The 18,671-nt window shown below is 41.1% G+C and overlaps 1 protein-coding gene across 1 annotated transcript in view; it reads left to right on the top strand.

Annotated features, from left to right (window-relative positions):
* Nucleotides 1–18,671, top strand: part of LOC134076616 (NACHT, LRR and PYD domains-containing protein 12-like) — a 70,756-nt gene that overhangs the window by 47,605 nt on the left and 4,480 nt on the right. Inside the window, exon 6 of the mRNA XM_062531757.1 lies at nucleotides 16,850–17,020. Coding sequence (XP_062387741.1) covers nucleotides 16,850–17,020 — 171 coding nt within the window. The remainder of the gene's footprint in view (nucleotides 1–16,849; nucleotides 17,021–18,671) is intronic.

Genomic DNA, 18,671 nt, shown 5'->3' with positions numbered 1-18,671 from the left:
CCTCACCTGCAGCTGTGTGTTCTCCACGGCCAGTGCGCACAAGAGCTCGGCCGGATTACCTGAAGGACTTTGTGTCTACCGCTCTTATTTGAACACCCCCCCCCCCCCCCCCCCCTTGAGAGGGGAAAATGTTATGTCCGTTCAGGACAATCTGTGTTTGTTTGGTAACGCCTATCTGCTCTGGGACATACCACTGGTGAACCTAGGCAACCCGTCACGTCAGTGTAAGAATTCGGCAATCGAGGGCAATGCCGCCAAACTCGAGGCAGCTTCGCGTCTTTGCCAAACTTTGGCGCTTGGTTGCGTCTCCTGCCGGGGCGCTGTCGCAGCACGTCGGAGCAAGCACACTTCGCACTTTCCCACCGGGGAAATGCCTCTAGTTATTTTTTGGTCCCGTTCGAATTGTACTGTGCATTTCACATATGATGTGTGTGAATTTAAAATATATTTTCTCACGTCAATAAAGTACTGTTATTCAATAGACTTTAAAAGTTATGTTAGTTTTGTGCAAATCTGCCAAGTGGACTACATCTCTCGTCTCAAACGATGTACGTCACTCACCAACATTAGACGAGCGGCTCGCTAGTTAGCTAGTTGCTATGCTAGTTAGCGGTTACATCTTGCTGCCAACTATGTAACTTTACTGTAGTTTATGTACAGTCTATGGAGGAATACAACTTATTTGGAGTGTTTAATGCTCTGACTCATGGTATTTTCCCCGGCAAGGGGGGAAGTTCAAATAAGACCTGCTGTTTCTGGTGCCGGTGGCTGTGCCTGTGAAGTGGGCTAACGTCACTAACGCGACTGATGTGTTTGTAGTCGCTGGAATTACGATATTTCACAATGTTGTAATTCACTAGTTACGAAATGAACTGCAAATGTCTTATGAAAATTTGTCTTTAAAATTGACAAACATCATATGTGTAATTCATGGCACAAGACGATCGGGACCACAACATAATTTATCTTTCTCCATAGACTTTCATTCATTTTTTTTCCGATCTTAGGTCCAGTGGACCGTCCTGGAAAGGGGCGGAGACTTAGGTTCCCTATATGGCTCGTTATGAAGGTATAATTGGGGCAAAAGTCACGAGCACATTTAACTGCAGATTTCGCATTCGCACACTAAAGTCACAAATGTGTAACCGTACATTTGAAGTTGTAAATATTTTTTTCATACCTTGTTAACACAAAATAGGGCTACGGGTTCACGAATCCGTTTTACAAGTTCACAAAACCGTTTTACAGATACACGAATTCTCACCTGTGCATCACAAGTTCCTGGCCTCATCCCCTCGAGACTTTTGCCCCACTTACACTGCAACGATTGGGGCAAAACACATTCGCACATCCGTGTTTCATAGTCTGAGAACATGCACAACATTCGTGCATTTGTAAACCCAAATGTGCAACAGAAGTTGTGCATCTGTGAAATATTTTCTCATTAATAAAAGTCTTGCACGACTACAAGTGAATTGATACAAGTGCTTGAGTCTACATCTGCGAGTTTCCGTCGCTGTTTTCCGGGGACGAATACTTTTGCACCAATTATTCCACCTAGCGATGTGCAAAACCGATTTGTACTCGTGCACACAGAGAGCATCGATCGAAAACAAAACAAGGCGGCCGGATCTGGATCTGGATCTGGATCGCGCCCACCCTGCTCATATAGCCTAACCTCCGCTTGTTTCCTCATCAATATAAAGGACAAGGACGCACAATTTGTAGATTTTCTTTTCACAGAGTGAGAAAACATATTTCGGAGTGATTATTTGCACCCGGGTGTAGCCTAAATAGTGGAATGGAGGCATTTTCTTATTTGCACCCAAACCTGTAGCCTAATGCGTGCAGAAACAGATGGGATGGCCTACCTAAATCTAACAAGTTAGGATTTTTAAAAACAATCTTTTTGATGGAAACGTGGTGCTAAATTCCCATAAACTTGTTCAGTGAACGGGTAAAACCGTCCGTTTGTAAGCAAAATCAAGAATTACGAGTTTGTTTACCGTCACCTAGCAACCACAAGATAGACAAATATTAGTAGTCCATGGAAGTTTGTTAGCAATCGTGTAGGGTAGCGGGTAAATGCATCTGTCGGGACTTTCAGATTGGCAGTTCGAATCCCATTCAAGCTTTTCCCACTTCTTTTTTTTTTTTTTGCATGCCAAAATAACATATTGTGAAAGTATGTGCGAACGACTCTCTTTTCTTTGTTGACGTTACCTCGGGGCAAATAAGAGTTTGTGCTTAATGAACCTGTTAAAATGGTCTAGTTTTATTTTAGTTATAGAAAGGCTACCGTTGTGAGTAGAACGCTTCTAGTCAACTCCTCTACAGAAAACAACTCTTTCAACTATTTAGGCATGCAAAAAAAAAGAAGTGGGAAAACTTTGGATAGGACTAGAACTGCCAAACTCAAACTACCGGTGTATGCATTTACCCGCATCCCTACACGAATTGTCGTATAATACGAAGGACTACTAATATTTGTCTATCTTCTGGTTGCTAGGTGACGGTAAACAAACTCGTAATTCTTGATTTTGCTTACAAACGGACGGTTTTACCCGTTCACTGAACAAGTTTATGGGAATTTAGCACCACGTTTCCATCAAAAAGATTGTTTTTAAAAAGCCTAACTTGTTAGATTTAGGTAGGCCATCCCATCTGTTTCTGCACGCATAGGCTACAGGTTTGGGTGCAAATAAGAAAATGCCTCCATATTACTATTTAGGCTACACCCGGGTGCAAATAATCACTCCGAAATATGTTTTCTCACTCTGTGAAAAGAAAATCTACAAATTGTGCGTCCTTGTCCTTTATATTGATGAGGAAACAAGCGGAGGTTAGGCTTTATGAGCAGGGATGTGTGGGCGCGATCCAGATCCAGATCCGGCCGCCTTGTTTTGTTTTCGATCGATGCTCTCTGTGTGCACGAGTACAAATCGGTTTTGCACATCCCTAGGTGGAATAATTGGTGCAAAAGTATTCGTCCCCGGAAAACAGCGACGGAAACTCGCAGATGTAGACTCAAGCACTTGTATCAATTCACTTGTAGTCGTGCAAGACTTTTATTAATGAGAAAATATTTCACAGATGCACAACTTCTGTTGCATTAGTTCACATTTGGGTTTACAAATGCACGAATGTTGTGCATGTTCTCAGACTATGAAACACGGATGTGCGAATGTGTTTTGCCCCAATCGTTGCAGTGTAAGTGGGGCAAAAGTCTCGAGGGGATGAGGCCAGGAACTTGTGATGCACAGGTGAGAATTCGTGTATCTGTAAAACGGTTTTGTGAACTTGTAAAACGGATTCGTGAACCCGTAGCCCTATTTTGTGTTAACAAGGTATGAAAAAAATATTTACAACTTCAAATGTACGGTTACACATTTGTGACTTTACTGTGCGAATGCGAAATCTGCAGTTAAATGTGCTCGTGACTTTTGCCCCAATTATACCTTCATAGCTCGTAGGCCTAATATCAATCCAACAGAGGGGGGAAGAATAGAATATGCCTATAGGCCTACTGATGTCGAATTTGCAACAAATTATATTCCGACTGAAGTTACAGTGTGGCTGCTGGCCGTGTTCAATTGGAAACTCGGGGGCGATTTTCATCAACAATTTCAACCCCAAGCACATAACCAGAAAATATGTTCTACGGTTATACAAATAAGATACCGCAAACAACTAAGTAGCAACGTTGTGTGAAAAGAGAAATGCAACCAGAATATAGCGTTTATTTTTTGTTCGGGGAACTTTGATAACCTGGAGCTATGTTCTCTCCAGGGTATTAGAAGGTTATTGAAAAACTAACCACAGGAGAACCAACGGCTAACGTTATTTGATTGCTGGGATTCAACCATAATATAACGTTTCTTTTTTTTTGTTGTAAAAACGTTAGGGGAACGTTAATTTTTTTGACAACCTGGAGATAACGTTCTCTAACAGGGCGTTCACACTGTCTACGTCCGTCGATGGATCACGGAATGCCTGTCTGCCGTATGTATATTTGCATACACGCTATCTGATTGGCTAACGGATCCGTCGCTGCCTGAAAAGTTGAACATTTCTCAACTTTTTTGACGGAGGCAGCGGAGCTGAAGGGACGGACGGACCCACAATTCCTTTCGAGTCCGCCCCATGCAAAGTAAATGAGATCCGTTGACGGACGTAGACAGTGTGAACGCCCTGTAAACGTTATTAGTAGGTTACTAAAAAACTAACCACAGGGGAACCAAATGCTAACGTTACTTAAAGTTAGCAGAACGTTATTTGCTTGCAGGGAACCAACTTCATTTCATTATCAGTGTGACGGTAACATGTGTTGCCATTCCTGCTAGTTCAGGACAGAGCTAGTTTCCATGCTCTGGGTAAACTTATTGCAACTCTTCCCTCTTCAGAAAACAGTCCGATGGCTCCTTTCATTTGTGATTTATTGTCCTCAGCGTAGGCTACAACATGTAAACAGTGGGCATGGAAAATAAATGTAGGCTAGACGTACTGTAACTGCTGCCTCTAGTCCTGTGTCAGCTTTCAATCCTCGTGTGTGCTACACACACACCTTCCGCCTACGTTAGGCTACCATTACAGACACTACATGTAGCTGATGTAAACAAACCCCCTAACCTGCAACACACGGTTATGTGCAAGAACAAGTCACGTACGAGATGAAATCGTTTTAACATGAGAAATCGTAGCTCTGATCGTTGATCTATCATTCACTTCTTCTTCTTCTTCTTTGGCATTTAACGGCAGCTGGCACCCAATTTGTAGCATTGCTCTCTCATTCACTGAGCAGCGCCACACACCACAAGCAGGCTGCAGTGTAGAACGTTCTGTTGCATTAGTTCCGCTTTTGACGTACAATTGTAATAAATTCATAAATGTTTTTTTTTGTTAGCACGGGGTGGCCAAGGGGGTGGCCAGGGACGTAGCTACAGGGGCACGGGACGCCCTAGGCCCGTGTAGAACCGCCACTATCGTTGGGGGACCATTCACTAAATGTACACATAAATGCATTTATTTAGGGCCCGAGCACCGAGGTGCGGCCGCTGTAGCAGCGGCTGCACCGTAGGTGCAAGGCCCTATTGCTTCTGCTCAGATTATTATTATGTCTGTGGAATCTTCTTACAGGTCATGTTTGGCATTTTTTCACCATCTTAGCATGCTCTAAAACTCTTGAAATTTGGCAGTTAGATGTGGAATTGGTAACGCTACTCAGAGACAGAGCTCTGGCCAAGGGTGTGGCTCAGGGACTCTATAGCGCCACCTACCGCGCTGTCTGTTGTGGTTGACACGTGCATGCACGAAAATGAACCAAATTTGGTAGGCATGTGTGTTCTATTAATCTGAACAACTTTTACATTTACACTCTATAGTAAATATTAGAAGAATTTGAGTTATGATTATGATTATGATTTTTGCACATCATGTATTTTGAAACACTTCTCCTAGACGGTTTATCGAAATCATGTCATATCAGCACTAAAATGATCTTGAGGGGTTGCCCGAGAGGAATTGCGACCAGATTTTTGAATTTCAAAAGTATATCGAAATGGCGAAGGTTTGAATTATGGCGTTTTATTAAGAAACAGGAAGTTGGTGTTATAGGCAGAAAAAAGGCTATGAATTGGATGTAATTTGGCAGCTACATGTGGAATTGCTTCTGCTAGTCAGAGACAGAGCTCTGGCCTAAGGTGTGGCTTTGGGACTCTATAGCGCCACCTAGCAGCATGTTATCTGTTGTGGTTGACACAAACATTCACGAAAATGAACCAAATTTGGTGGACTTCTGTGTTATTGCTATGGCTAGTCAGAGACAGAGCTTTGGCATAGGGTGTGGCGTAGGGACTCTATAGCGCCACCTAGTGCGTTGTCTGTTGTGGTTGACACAAACATTCACGGAAATTAACCAAATTTGCAGGGCTTGTGTGTTATTGCTATCGGTAGTCAGAGACAGAGCTCTGGCCTAGAGTGTGGCTTAGGGACTCTAGAGCGCCACCTAATGCATTGTCTGTTGTGGTTGACACATACATTCACGAAAATGAACCAAATTTGGTTAGCATATGTGTTATTGCTATAGCTATTCAGAGACAGCGCTCTGGCCAATAGTGTCTTATGGACTGTATAGCGCCACCTAGCGCATTCTCTGTTGTGGTTGACACACACATTAACGAAAATGAACCAAATTTGGTGGGCTTGTGCGTTATTGCTATCGATAGTCAGAGACAGAGCTCTGGCCTAAGGTGTGGCTTAGGGACTCTATAGCGCCACCTAGCGTGTTGTCTGTTGTGGTTGACACATACATTCAGGAACATTGACCAAATTTGGTGGTTATGTGTGTTGCTCATGCACATGCCCACCAACACGCACATGTTGCTTTGTTAGATTCCGAAATGTCACAGGTCTCCGCACCGCAGGTGCTCGGGCCCGCCATCGCCGCTTGCGGCTATATTTCATGGATGAAATTCCACAACACTTAGCTACTCCCAGAGGGTGTCAGGTTAATCATACACATGAACATTTGGTGCATGACATCTCATCTGAAGATAGGGGCGATTAAAGCAATATTATATTGCATTTTCATTTTTTTACCATGGGGGTGCAAATCACAAATGATTAAGCTAAGTTGATGCGGGCTCTTGAGACCAACATACCATAAACATTTAATCATCCTTGGTGCCACGGTTCAGGTAGTTATTTAGGAAAACTGTAATATTTGGGTTTTGGGGGGGCCAGAGCGTGGTTGGAGTGGCCCCCAGGGACGAAACTAAATTCTTCCGTAAAAGTCTCCTGGGGTTACATGCCCACCAAGTTTCATGTGCCCTGGTGTTACAGTGTTACGGGAATCGTTTACCAAAAATTCAGGGAGTAGATGACAGGGAAAAAAGAATTTAAAAAAAGAATAATGGAAAAAAAAACTTTGACAAGAACTATATGACCGCTACACTAGCTATGCTAGCGGCGGTCATAATTAGGACGGTAGTTCCCAGGCTGCCTCAGCAGCGTGAATCAAATCACGCACAAAGCAGCATGGGAATACCCAGGCTGCTGTTTTATAACATAAATGAAAATAATTTTTGTTTTAAAATATAAATTTCTTAAATACTAATTTCATGCAGTTTAATTCATTAATAAATGGTGCACTTGTAACTCCTTTTCACTTTTACCAAGGTCAAGGAATAGGAGCAGCTGCAGGAGTTGTTGGGGGAGCATTTGGAGGAGCAGCAGGAGGAGCATTTGGGGGAGCGGCACTAGGAGCACTCAGTGGATTGTTTGTAGGAGGCCCAGTGGGAGCAATTGCTGGAGCAAAACTAGGAGCAGCAGCTGGAGTGACTGCAGGGGCTTTCACTGGTGCATATACAGGAGCAAAAGAGGGATACAGCCAGGGGGGTGAACTAGGAGGAGCAGCAGGTGGGAGAGCTGGTGGGACGGCAGGAACAAATGCTGGACTGAGTGGAGCACTTAATGCTGTAAACACAGGAGGCAAAGGTGTTGATGACAATGTAGCAGCAATATCAATTATGGGTTTTCTGGATCAAATGGTTGGTGAATTTGTGTATACCATCACAGGTGGGAAGATGGGAGAAACAGTGGGCAAACATACTGGAAGGGTGGCTCAAAAGGGTATCAAAAAGGTGGTAGGGAATTAAGGGGCTTCAGGCCATTTCACTGGAAATGTTATTGTTGTTATGATGAAACATCTCTTCTCTCATAGGGGCAATTGCTCTGTTGCTAGTTTGGAGTTTAATACGGTTTTAAACTGGAGTTGGAGTTGGGAGTTGGAGTTTAAAACCATGTTAAACTCCAAACGAGCGACAGAGCAATATTGTTCTGATTACATTATTATTTTCAGATGAACAATATTTCATAGTTTTCTATTTGGAAAGAAATTATTTATCTTTTCCTTTTCAGTGATAGAAATTGGCTATGACTATAAGCTAATTATTGAACCCAGTGGTCCAAGTGATTTTTTGGGGGGCTTTATCATGCAATGCTTATGTACTGTATAGAATAGAACACTTACAGTAGGCTACAATGAAAATGTGAGCGTTACTACAGTATCAGATGAGAAAACAAAGTATTAGACTTGGGTTTTTTTGACAGTTTGGACATTTCTTCTCAACAGAAAAAAAATAAGATATTCCCAGTGAAATATTCTGCACATATACAGTACGCCCTATAGCCTACACATTTATTCAATTGTTTATTCTATTACTACTGCATTTTGTAACATAATTATAAACCTTTACCTGAATTAGAAAAATGTTAAATTAAGTACTAACTAAAGGACATACTCTGGGATCAGATTTTATATTTGTTTTCATTAATAGAAATGGTCTATGCTATTTGTGGGGATATTGGATATTGGCATTTCAAAAATGATGACTGAGAACAACTGGTCAGGTGATTATCATGATGTGGGGTAAATAAGAGGCACCTGAGAACTCAGGCCGCACCTGAGTGAATCTGTGTATGCAAAATGTTCACTGAATAAAATAGAGTTAAGTTAATAACTAAGTTAATAATAGTTTGCAGTAGAGTGTTCTGATTATTTTCTTTAAATGTGGGTATTGACTACATGTATTATAGTTTCACGGTAGATGGGTTTTGATGATAATTATGTAGCCTATGTATTTGATGATGATAATTATGTGTTGTTCACTCTGAATAAAATAGAGTTAAGTCAATAGTGTGCAGTAGAGTGTTCTGATTATTTTCTGTAAATGTGGGTATTGACTATAATAGTTTCACGGTGGTGCATGTATCAGTAACATTGTGGATATAATGATGATGCATAATTGTGACGTATATTTTTCTACAAATCTTTTTGCTCATGTTAGGGTTTTGATAATTATGTAGCCTTTGTACTTGATGATGATAATTATGTTTTGTTCACTCTGAATAAAATAGAGTTAAGTCAATAGTGTGCAGTAGAGTGTTCTGATTATTGACATGGATTGAAGTATTCAAGTAGAGTTCACTTGATTGTTTTCTTTTGTAAGGCCAGCATTTTCACATGCCTGCGGCAGGAGAGTGACAAAAGGCAGAAAGTCCTTTGTAGTCAGTTTATCTCTGTGTGTGTGTTTGTTTGCTATTGAAGCATTTGGCCTTGGTTTGTGTACTCCAATCTATGCTGGTATGTGATTGTCATAAAAACAGAAAACTTGAGGCACCCCTGATAAACATATAAAAAGCCTTTCAAAATCAAAATTGGCATGAAAAATCTAAATTCATGGCAACATGTTTTCAACTAAGCCTATATACAGTTTTTATCAGGGCATGCCAGACAATCACAGGTGAACACATTTACCAGGTAGAGAGGTGTAGGAAAGGTCCCATGACCTAAGTCCCACCCCAAAACCTTAACAACAAGAAGTGGATTTGACTTGATGTAGCCGCCTGCAGCCATCTTAAGACGACTGCATAACGTGGTTATTTCTGAGATTCTGATACGTTTTCAACTCGGAGATGTGCATATGTCATGGTTGAAAATGTAACAGAGTCTCAGAAATAACCACGTTATGACCACACGATTAGGAAGTATGTGCAGGTCATAGGTGGATTTCGGTCGTCAGAGAATGTGGGCCCTCTTGCCTGGTCCTATCAACCTCTTGGACATTCATAATGTACAGAGTCTGGCCACTTTCCATTGCCAAGCGGGAACTCCCTTGAATGCGAGTACTCTGATGATGTTTACAACTGTTAGATCTGCCCAGAGCCACTCAGATCTGCCATAACCAATCGCTAACATTTGGTCGTGACCTGTGTGATGTTCAAACCAGAGTGGTCATCTTTCTCAGCTACTCCCTCTGTTCGCTGATTGGACTTGCACATTTTTGTCTTGAGAAAACCCGCAAATATACCGCAGACCCAGACGACGTACTGAAGGGAAATGAAAATTGAGCAGAAGTATGTACAGTAGGAGGGCGGAGCCAAGCTTCCTCTACAGGTCATATCAGAGACACTTTTATATGAGGTCATATGGCCATTAGAGATTTTCACAGTTGCTAAAACACTATAAACCTCATTATCTGAATCAAAATCTTAAATGCCTGAACGCATTTATTGAATCAATCTCTTTTTTGGCAAACCCATAGACTACTTTCACCTAATTAGATGCATTTTACAAAACCCTTTTTGCAGAACTCTAAACACATTGTACATTATAATGTACTTCTTAATTACATTGATAATCAAAGAAGGTGGATGGTGAAAACATTTAAAGCACAGTTGTCCCCATTTGAACACTACCACTCAAAATTGATAACACTTGTGTCTAATGATGTAACCATCAGCTCAGAGTTGAAACAGGCTGGCTGGAGGTTCATATCAACAATGGACAAAAAACAGAAACGCAGGGGACAAGTGTGTGTGTTAGAGGTGGGGTACAAGGAAGAGGAGAGGGGCAGGTAGGAAGAGGAAGACAATGTCCAAAGAGTTGAAATACTGTAAATGATGAAATTCAGACAAAATGATGAAATTCAGAACATTGAGAGATGTCTTTGTGATGTTTGTTAGGTCAAATGGTAAAGTGAAGTAGTCACAGCTGGCAAACCAGCAGCGGGTTGCTGACCGTAACGACCACCCATGCTTGCTAACTTGATGTTGGTCCCTCATCTGACAGTGTAGGCTACTGTAACGTTCTATAATCAGCATGTCTGAACTCTTGATGAAATCGGTCAGTGGGATTGACAAAATCTACAATTTACAATACAACATCAACAATTCCAGCAGGGCAAAACAAAATGAAACCTACTTTTAAAATGACGAGAATGCAGTAAATAAAAACACAGACTAGACCAAATACTGTATTATTAGAGGCCCGATAAAGAAACTTCCAGGGAATGAAGGGGGAACAGGTGACTTCTGATTTAGATGAGGTCCGCCACTGAAAGACAGAAGAATTGCACTGCACATTAGTGTTGTTGGAATGAGAACTTGTTGGGGCCAGATTTTGTAAATGTATTTAATTTTTGCATGAAAAGGCACTGTATTGCTCTTCTTAGGCTTCTTCTTCTTCCTTCTTAAAAAGTATATATTATTATGACCTATGCGCAGCTACACCATGTTACTGTTTCAGTTCCACACACACATCACCTACACCATGTTACTGTTTCAGTCCCAAACACACACACACACACACACACACACACACACACACACACACACACACACACACACACCTACACCATGTTACTGTTTCAGTCCAAAACACACACATATCACCTACAACATGTTACTGTTTCTTTAAGGAATTTGACTCAATGCTGAATTATGGACTTTAGTTCTGGTGATAACTGTGTTCGCTGCTATAAAAAAAAAGGAGCACAAAGTTCACTCTGAAACAGGTATCACACAGTCTTGGTGGAATCGGTGGTTAAAACGATCTTAAGGTAAGACTTGGCAATTTGAAATGACAATAAAGATAAAACAAAAAACATAGTTCGGTGCATTTTCACCTACAGGGTTGAGTGTAGAATGTTGACCTTGCGCTCATTTGCTGTGATCCTGTGCCATGTGACTCCAGACTGGAACACATTTATTGTTGTGTATACTGATTTTGATCATGGTGCGCAGATCTTCATTGGTTGTTGTTGATACCATGTAAGACATAACAGATGTGGAAAAGAGGTTTAGGTATGTCCTGTCCTGACAGTGATCCTTATGGTGAAGTCCAGCATACTGTGCATAGGCCACTGTTGTGTGCCTGTGGGAGTATATCCAATATAATTAGAGGTGAAAGGCTTACTGTTCGACTAAATTATTGATTTATTAATGATTAACAAGACATTTATAAAAACAGCTCTTGTCCAGCTCTTGGACAAGATCCATCTTTTATACAGGAGGAGCACCAAAGGGCAAAACAATAGAACTATATGACCTTGTGTTTCAACAGAAAAGAGGATCTAATGAACAAAAGTAAGATAGTCATTCAGGTGAGATGTCTGTAGTCATTCAGATACAGTATGTCCCTTGTCATGTAGGTGAGATGTCTGTAGTCATGTAGATGAGATGTCTGTAGTTATGTAGGTGAGACGTCTGTAGTCATGTAGGTGAGACGTCTGTAGTCATGTAGGTGAGATGTCTGTAGTCACGTAGGTGAGATGTCTCTTGTAATTTAGGTGAGATGTCTGTAGTCACGTAGGTGAGATGTCTCTTGTCATGTAGGTGAGATGTCTGTAGTCATAGGTGAGACTTCTGTAGTCATTTGAGGCCGGGACATAACAATCCGATAATCGGCTGTCGGATGTTGTCGGACAGTCGGGGGCGGTCGGGGACTCGAGTCTGTTTGGTGTGTCGGCGTCGGGGTTATTTAAGGCCGACTTGAAAGTCGGCCAGTGGCTGTCGGCCTCAATGACCAATCTGATTGGTGGAGTCCTACCCTTCGAAACATCTCGGACCATTGCTAGGTAGCAAAGGACTTAAAAATGTTAAATTCAGCGATGTAAGTTATGAACCCATTTTGATATCCTAACATATGTTTGCTAGAACTAGCAGACTATCGCACCGTTGCTGAACGTTGTTATTTCAGGTTAGTTTGCAACAATGTACAAGTTTTACCAAAGTCCTACCTAGCTAGCGAACATGAGTAGCAGTTCCCATTCACTTTTCGTTTACTGTGCTAACATTAGTTAGCTAGCTAGGTTAACAGGCAAAAAAGTTATTTATTCCGTGTCCAAGATAGTGTTCGATTGGCATCTCACATGAGCGATGACAATAAAATAGTACACAATATATAATTAGATTTATGTTTTCTTGTTGCTTAATCAGAGAAGTCCGAAAACTAGTGGCATTTCGTTCGGCGAATACTGCTTGATAACTAGGCTACTCGGCTGACTGAATCTTTTAATCACACCTTGTGCACGCCAGAACGTACAATCGGCGTCAGTGTCACTTCGGTGTGTTCAGAGGCACTTTTTTGACCGACCAGGGGAGACGGGAGTCGACTGATAAGTGCGACTGCTTTTCTGCAGACGGTCGGCCGTCAGATTGGTGTGTCCCGGCCTTTAGGTGAGATGTAGTCATTCAGGTACACTACTCTTTAATGGGTAGCCTACTATTTAATTAAACTGGCAGTCGAGGACCTAAGGCGTCTGTTTCTTAAAACTTTCTTAAGCTTAGGCCCATGCACTACCTGTTGCACTGCAATCTACCCATTCACTACAAGTTCTACTTTTAATAGGAAGAAGAAGAATGACCCCAAGGCTATAAGAAACAGCATGTGTGACATGTAAAGCTATATTTTGCTCTTCAGGTCTAGTAGAGAGACTCTCCCACTGCTGCTGGGATGAGTGACTCTCAGGAGAGAGAGGAGGCTGCAGGTCCCAGTGAGACACTCAAAACAGAGTCTGCAGCACACAGCTATGGGACCATGAAGAATGATGAAGACATGGCTGATCCTGGGTCACCACCAACACACTCTGACTCTGGAAGGTGAGTTTCCTGATCACAGACCTACTTTCCCCATTCATTCTTAGGCTACACCCACACTGTTCTGATTTTGTTTGAATCTGAGGCGGCAAGGTGGCGAAAGAGACTTGGAATGGTGCCAAGGTTTATATAAACGAGTGGACCACAAAGGCCTCGGCTTCTTCTCACTGCTGTGAAGTGTGCAAGAAGAGGAGAGCCGGTGTCCTGGTTTAATCCAGGTTCTCAATAACGATACTAGATCAGATTTGACCAAATATCCACAGACAAAAGTGAAAACATGATCTCTTCACACAACCTCTGGCTGGTTGTGACATTTATGATGGAGTATCCCATAAATGTTTCTCATCTGTGGGTGTAGCACATTTAGAGCTTATCTGACACAGGGTAATTTAAAACACCATGCCAGTGAAATTAATAACTGACTTCATGTGTATGTGCTTGTACATTAATCAAGTATAATTCGGACCCATTCACTGATCATATTCCATGTTATGTGTTTGTAGTGTATTGAGAGCTGACCAGTCTATGGGTGCAGACGGTGGACGGGAACTGAGTGGCTCAAACACTGATGATCGCATCAACAAACAAACAGGTGAACATGAGCAAAAATAGTAGTAGTATGAGTAGAATCAGGACAGACAGTGTTAATGTTTATTGGTGAATGTAAATTAGCTGCCGCTGACTGACTGTGAATAGACAAGAGCTTTATGTTCTGATGAAGTATTTAAGTAAGTTTTGAAGTATTAAAATGTATTAACACAATGGCATACAAATGGTAAGGAGAATTGAAAGATATAAAGCATGAAGCGGAGGTTTGATCAATCAATTTGCTTTATTCTCTCAGCTTTACTATACTGTATGTGCTTATGGCCAAGTGGTTGAAATAGGGTCCATCATTTTGCAATTGTAAAAGTTATTAAAGGGAAACTATGCTTTCGATTTTGCTCTCGTTTTATGCTTGCAGATTTCTCTGCAGAGCATAGCTTTACCGTGCTTATTTTGAAAAACTCTGCAATCGGTCTGTCTGCCATTTCATGAGCATGATTGCGAGGCTGGAGACTTTCTGTTATGGAAACTTGCATGTGTGTTTTTTCCGCTTAGAGGCACAAGGGGGACAGACGTCATTCAATCGAAATAAGTCAAATAACCATTCCAATGACTCCGAAGCTTAGTTAAGGCAAATTAAGCTAAACAATCTTGCAACCTTCTTCATATCAAACAGATAATGAGGTCCTGAGGAACGTTATAGAGAATCATAAAACCAGTCTGAAGAGGAGGTTTGAAAACCTATCTCAAGGCATCATCAAACCAGGAGCTGAGATACTCCTCACAGCTGGAGAGAGTGAAGGTGTGAATAAGGAGCATGAGGTTTGGCAGGTAGAGTCAGCATCCAGAGCACAAACCACAGACGACACACCAATCAACTGCAATGACATCTTCAAGCCCTTACCTGGACAGGAGAAGCACATCAGAACTGTGATGACCAAAGGTGTTGCTGGCATTGGAAAAACAGTCTCAGTGCAGGAGTTCATTCTTGATTGGACAGATGGTGTAGCTAATCAGGATGTAGACTTTATGTTCTACTTTCCATTCCGTGAGCTGAATTTGGTCAGAGGTGATCGGTATAGTCTTCACAATCTCCTGCTTGACTTCTACCCTGAGCTGAAGGAGCTGAAGGGGAGTGAAGGATACAAAGACTGTCAGGTTTTGTTCATCTTTGATGGTTTAAATGAGAGTCAGACATCTTTTGATTTCCAACAGAAAGGGGTATCTGACTCAAAGCAAACATTATCAGTGGATAGTTTGATGACAAGCCTCATTCAGGGAACTCTGCTTCCCTCTGCACTAATCTGGATAACCTCACGACCAGCAGCTGCTAGTCAAATTCCTGCTCAGTACATCGACCAGATAACAGAAGTACGAGGATTCAGTGACCCACAGAAGGAGGAGGACTTCAGGAAGAAGATCAAAGATGCAAGTCAGGGCAACAGAATTATCTCGCATATTAAAACATCCAGGAGTCTCCATATCATGTGCCACATGCCAGTCTTCTGTTGGATTACAGCCACTGTGCTTCAGCAGATGCTGGAACAGGACAATACCCAGGCAATACCCACAACTCTGACTGAGATGTTCATACAGTTCTTGCTCATCCAGACCTCCAGAAAGAATCAGAAATATCAAGAAAGACATGAAACAGATAAGAGTAAGCTCTTGGAATCACAGAAAGAAATAATCCTGAAGCTAGCCGAAATGGCCAACAATAATTTAGAGCAAAGCCAACTGATATTTTATGAGGAAGACCTGCAGAAGTGTGGCATTGATATCAGTGAAGCCTCAGTGTACTCTGGCATGTGCACTGAGATCTTCAAGGAAGAATCTGTGTTTCACCAGAGGAAAGTCTACTGCTTTGTGCATGTGAGCATCCAGGAGTTTCTGGCAGCACTTCATGCATTCATTTTAAATCAGAAGATACTAGAATCTCGTTCTGGGGTTTCCTGGAACGTATCGCTGAATGAACTTCTAACGGTTGCAGTGAACAAAGCTTTGAAGAGCAGGAATGGACACCTGGATCTTTTCCTTCGCTTCCTTCTGGGCATCTCTCTGGAGAGCAATCAGAGACTTCTGCAAGGTCTACTGAACCGCACATACAGCACCACAGAGAACATTAAGGAAATCTGTCAGTATATAAAAGAGCTCAACAGAGAAGATCTCTCTCCTGACATATGCATCAATCTTTTCCACTGCTTGTTTGAATTGAATGATCATTCCATGCACCAAGAAATTCTAAATTATCTGGAGTCAACAAAGGATTTCAAGGAACAGTTGTCTCCTAGTCACTGTTCAGCTTTGGCCCACATGCTACTGATGTCTGAGGAGGTGCTCGATGAGTTTGACCTGAGGAAATACAACACGTCAGATGAGGGACTTAGGAGACTGATACCTGCTTCCAGGTGCTTCAGAAAAGCACGGTGAGTTTCTTGATGAAGATAAAAAAAAATTCTGATGGTCTTACAATGGGGAAGTGTCAGTAAGTAAGTAACTTTATTTATGGACGTTTAGAGTTAATGCTAGTGCTTGGGGAACGTTGTATGTGAATAGTGAAGTGAATAGGTGAGTTTGAAACTATTCTAATGATGTTAGTGTTTAGTGTGTACATGATTAATTAATTAATTAATTCATTCATTCATTCATTCAACCTTTATATATTGTCGGAGTGTCATTGAGGGTAGCCCTCATTTTCAAAGAAGCAGAGATACAGAATAATGAAGTAACAAGAGATACAGTATGGTATAATAATTGTGATTAAAAGACAGAGAAGAAAAAACAAGATGTTTATGTAACTTCCTCACAAAATTATCCCTTTATCACTACTGAACAATAATTGGTATTTTGTGACACTGTCTTACAGGCTTGCTGACTGTAAACTCACAGATAAGTCATGTGAGCTTGTGGCCTCAGCTCTACAGTCACCAAACTCCCTGATAGAGCTGGACCTGAGTAACAATGATCTTGGAGATTCTGGAGTTCAGCTTCTATCAAAAGGACTGTCTAGTCCCCACTGCAAGCTGCAGATATTAAGGTGGGTGATTGACATTTATTTATGGTAATGTATTTTGTCATACTGTAGTTTAGAGAGCCTCATCAACATAACAGTCAAACAGTTTGCCAATAAGGATGTAAAAAGACACACCTCAGGAAGAACTGCATTTGGCTAAGGAAGAGTTTAAACGTGTCTTGAACATTAGGTGAATGAAGAAGAAGTTGTACTGTAAATATTGGCAACCCGGAAAAAGTACCAAGTAGTTTATCAATCGTAGCAGAGTAGTGTCATGTTATACGAGAAAAGGTGTGAATGGTGGTGAATTAACAATTTATTGACCAGTAAACCATTAAAAGCAAATACAACCATTATCACTATCAATCAAATGGAATGTAAGTTAAAAGTTAAAGTTAAAGTTAAAAAGTTAAGTTAGAAAAAACATTTCTAACCAGTAATATTGCTCAGAACAGCACCAAACCTTGTCAGTGGCTTACTCAGGGTCTCTACACATAAAATGAAGCACAAACAACATACATAGTGAACACGTAGCAACTTACCATCCTAGAGATGGACTCAATTCAGTCTCATTTGGTTCAGTTTGAATACTGATCCCTGGAGTTTACTGGACTCATTTGTCAGGAGTTATCAGCATACAACTTGTCATGACACTCTCTCTCTCTCTCTCTCTCTCTCTCTCTCTCTCTCTCACACACATACACTGTCTCACTCTCAGGCTCTGTAAGTGTGGTTTCTCAAATGAAGGATATGTTTGTCTTGCTCTGGCCCTGATCTTAAACCCCACCTGTGTGAAAGAGCTGGATGTGAGCAACAATCATCCTGGAGGATCAGCACAAAAGCTGTTTTCTGCTACACTGGAGGATCCTCACCGCAAAGTTGAAGCCATTCAGTATGTACTCTAGAAACAGCAAACCTCAGTTGCATACGCAGTTTCACAACTTTTTCTTTTCCTGAGACAGTTTTGTCCACACAGAAAAGTAATGAAAGGCAGAGTTTACAGGTTCAAGACATTATGTTGATCTTGGAGATTCACCTACGCAAGAGAGGATAGCTCATAAGATGATAGGTATAATTCAAATGTTTTACACACTGAAAAATGATGAAAAACTTCAATATACTAAAGGGAATAGAGCCAGGAATATGTGCACCTTTGGTGTGCAATGTGTGACTAGTAGTGATGTCATCTGCTACTGTTATCTGTTATCTACTGCAACATGACATGCTTTTCAATTAGCCTGGCTAGCTGCTGATTTAACCTCAATGGCTGCTGCCTTTTAAAATATCATAATGCGATTTTCTTTTGTCTACTGTTTTCAATCATTAGTGTGCAGAAGCATTTTGAGATTTCTTGTGAATTTAAAGAGCATCCAAAGGAATACACACACATATATATATATATATATATATATATATATATGTATACACACTGTATATACTGTATATATAATTATATTATTATCATATTTGTTATTATTATTATTATTATTATTATTATTATTACTATTAACCTGAAATATGCCCTTCACCTTTTACCCAGCCAGCCACACTTTGCTGTGTTGAATTTGACACCAAATGTGCTGTTCCTGAGCACATTCAACATTATGCGTTGAAACTCTACACAGTTTGTGTGATTTTTAACACATCACTTTTTAGTGTGTACCATTGCGGTGTA

The sequence above is a fragment of the Sardina pilchardus genome, chromosome 1, assembly GCF_963854185.1.
Source record: "Sardina pilchardus chromosome 1, fSarPil1.1, whole genome shotgun sequence".
Taxonomy (NCBI): Eukaryota; Metazoa; Chordata; class Actinopteri; order Clupeiformes; family Clupeidae; genus Sardina; species Sardina pilchardus.
This window is presented reverse-complemented; position numbering and strand designations above follow the sequence as displayed.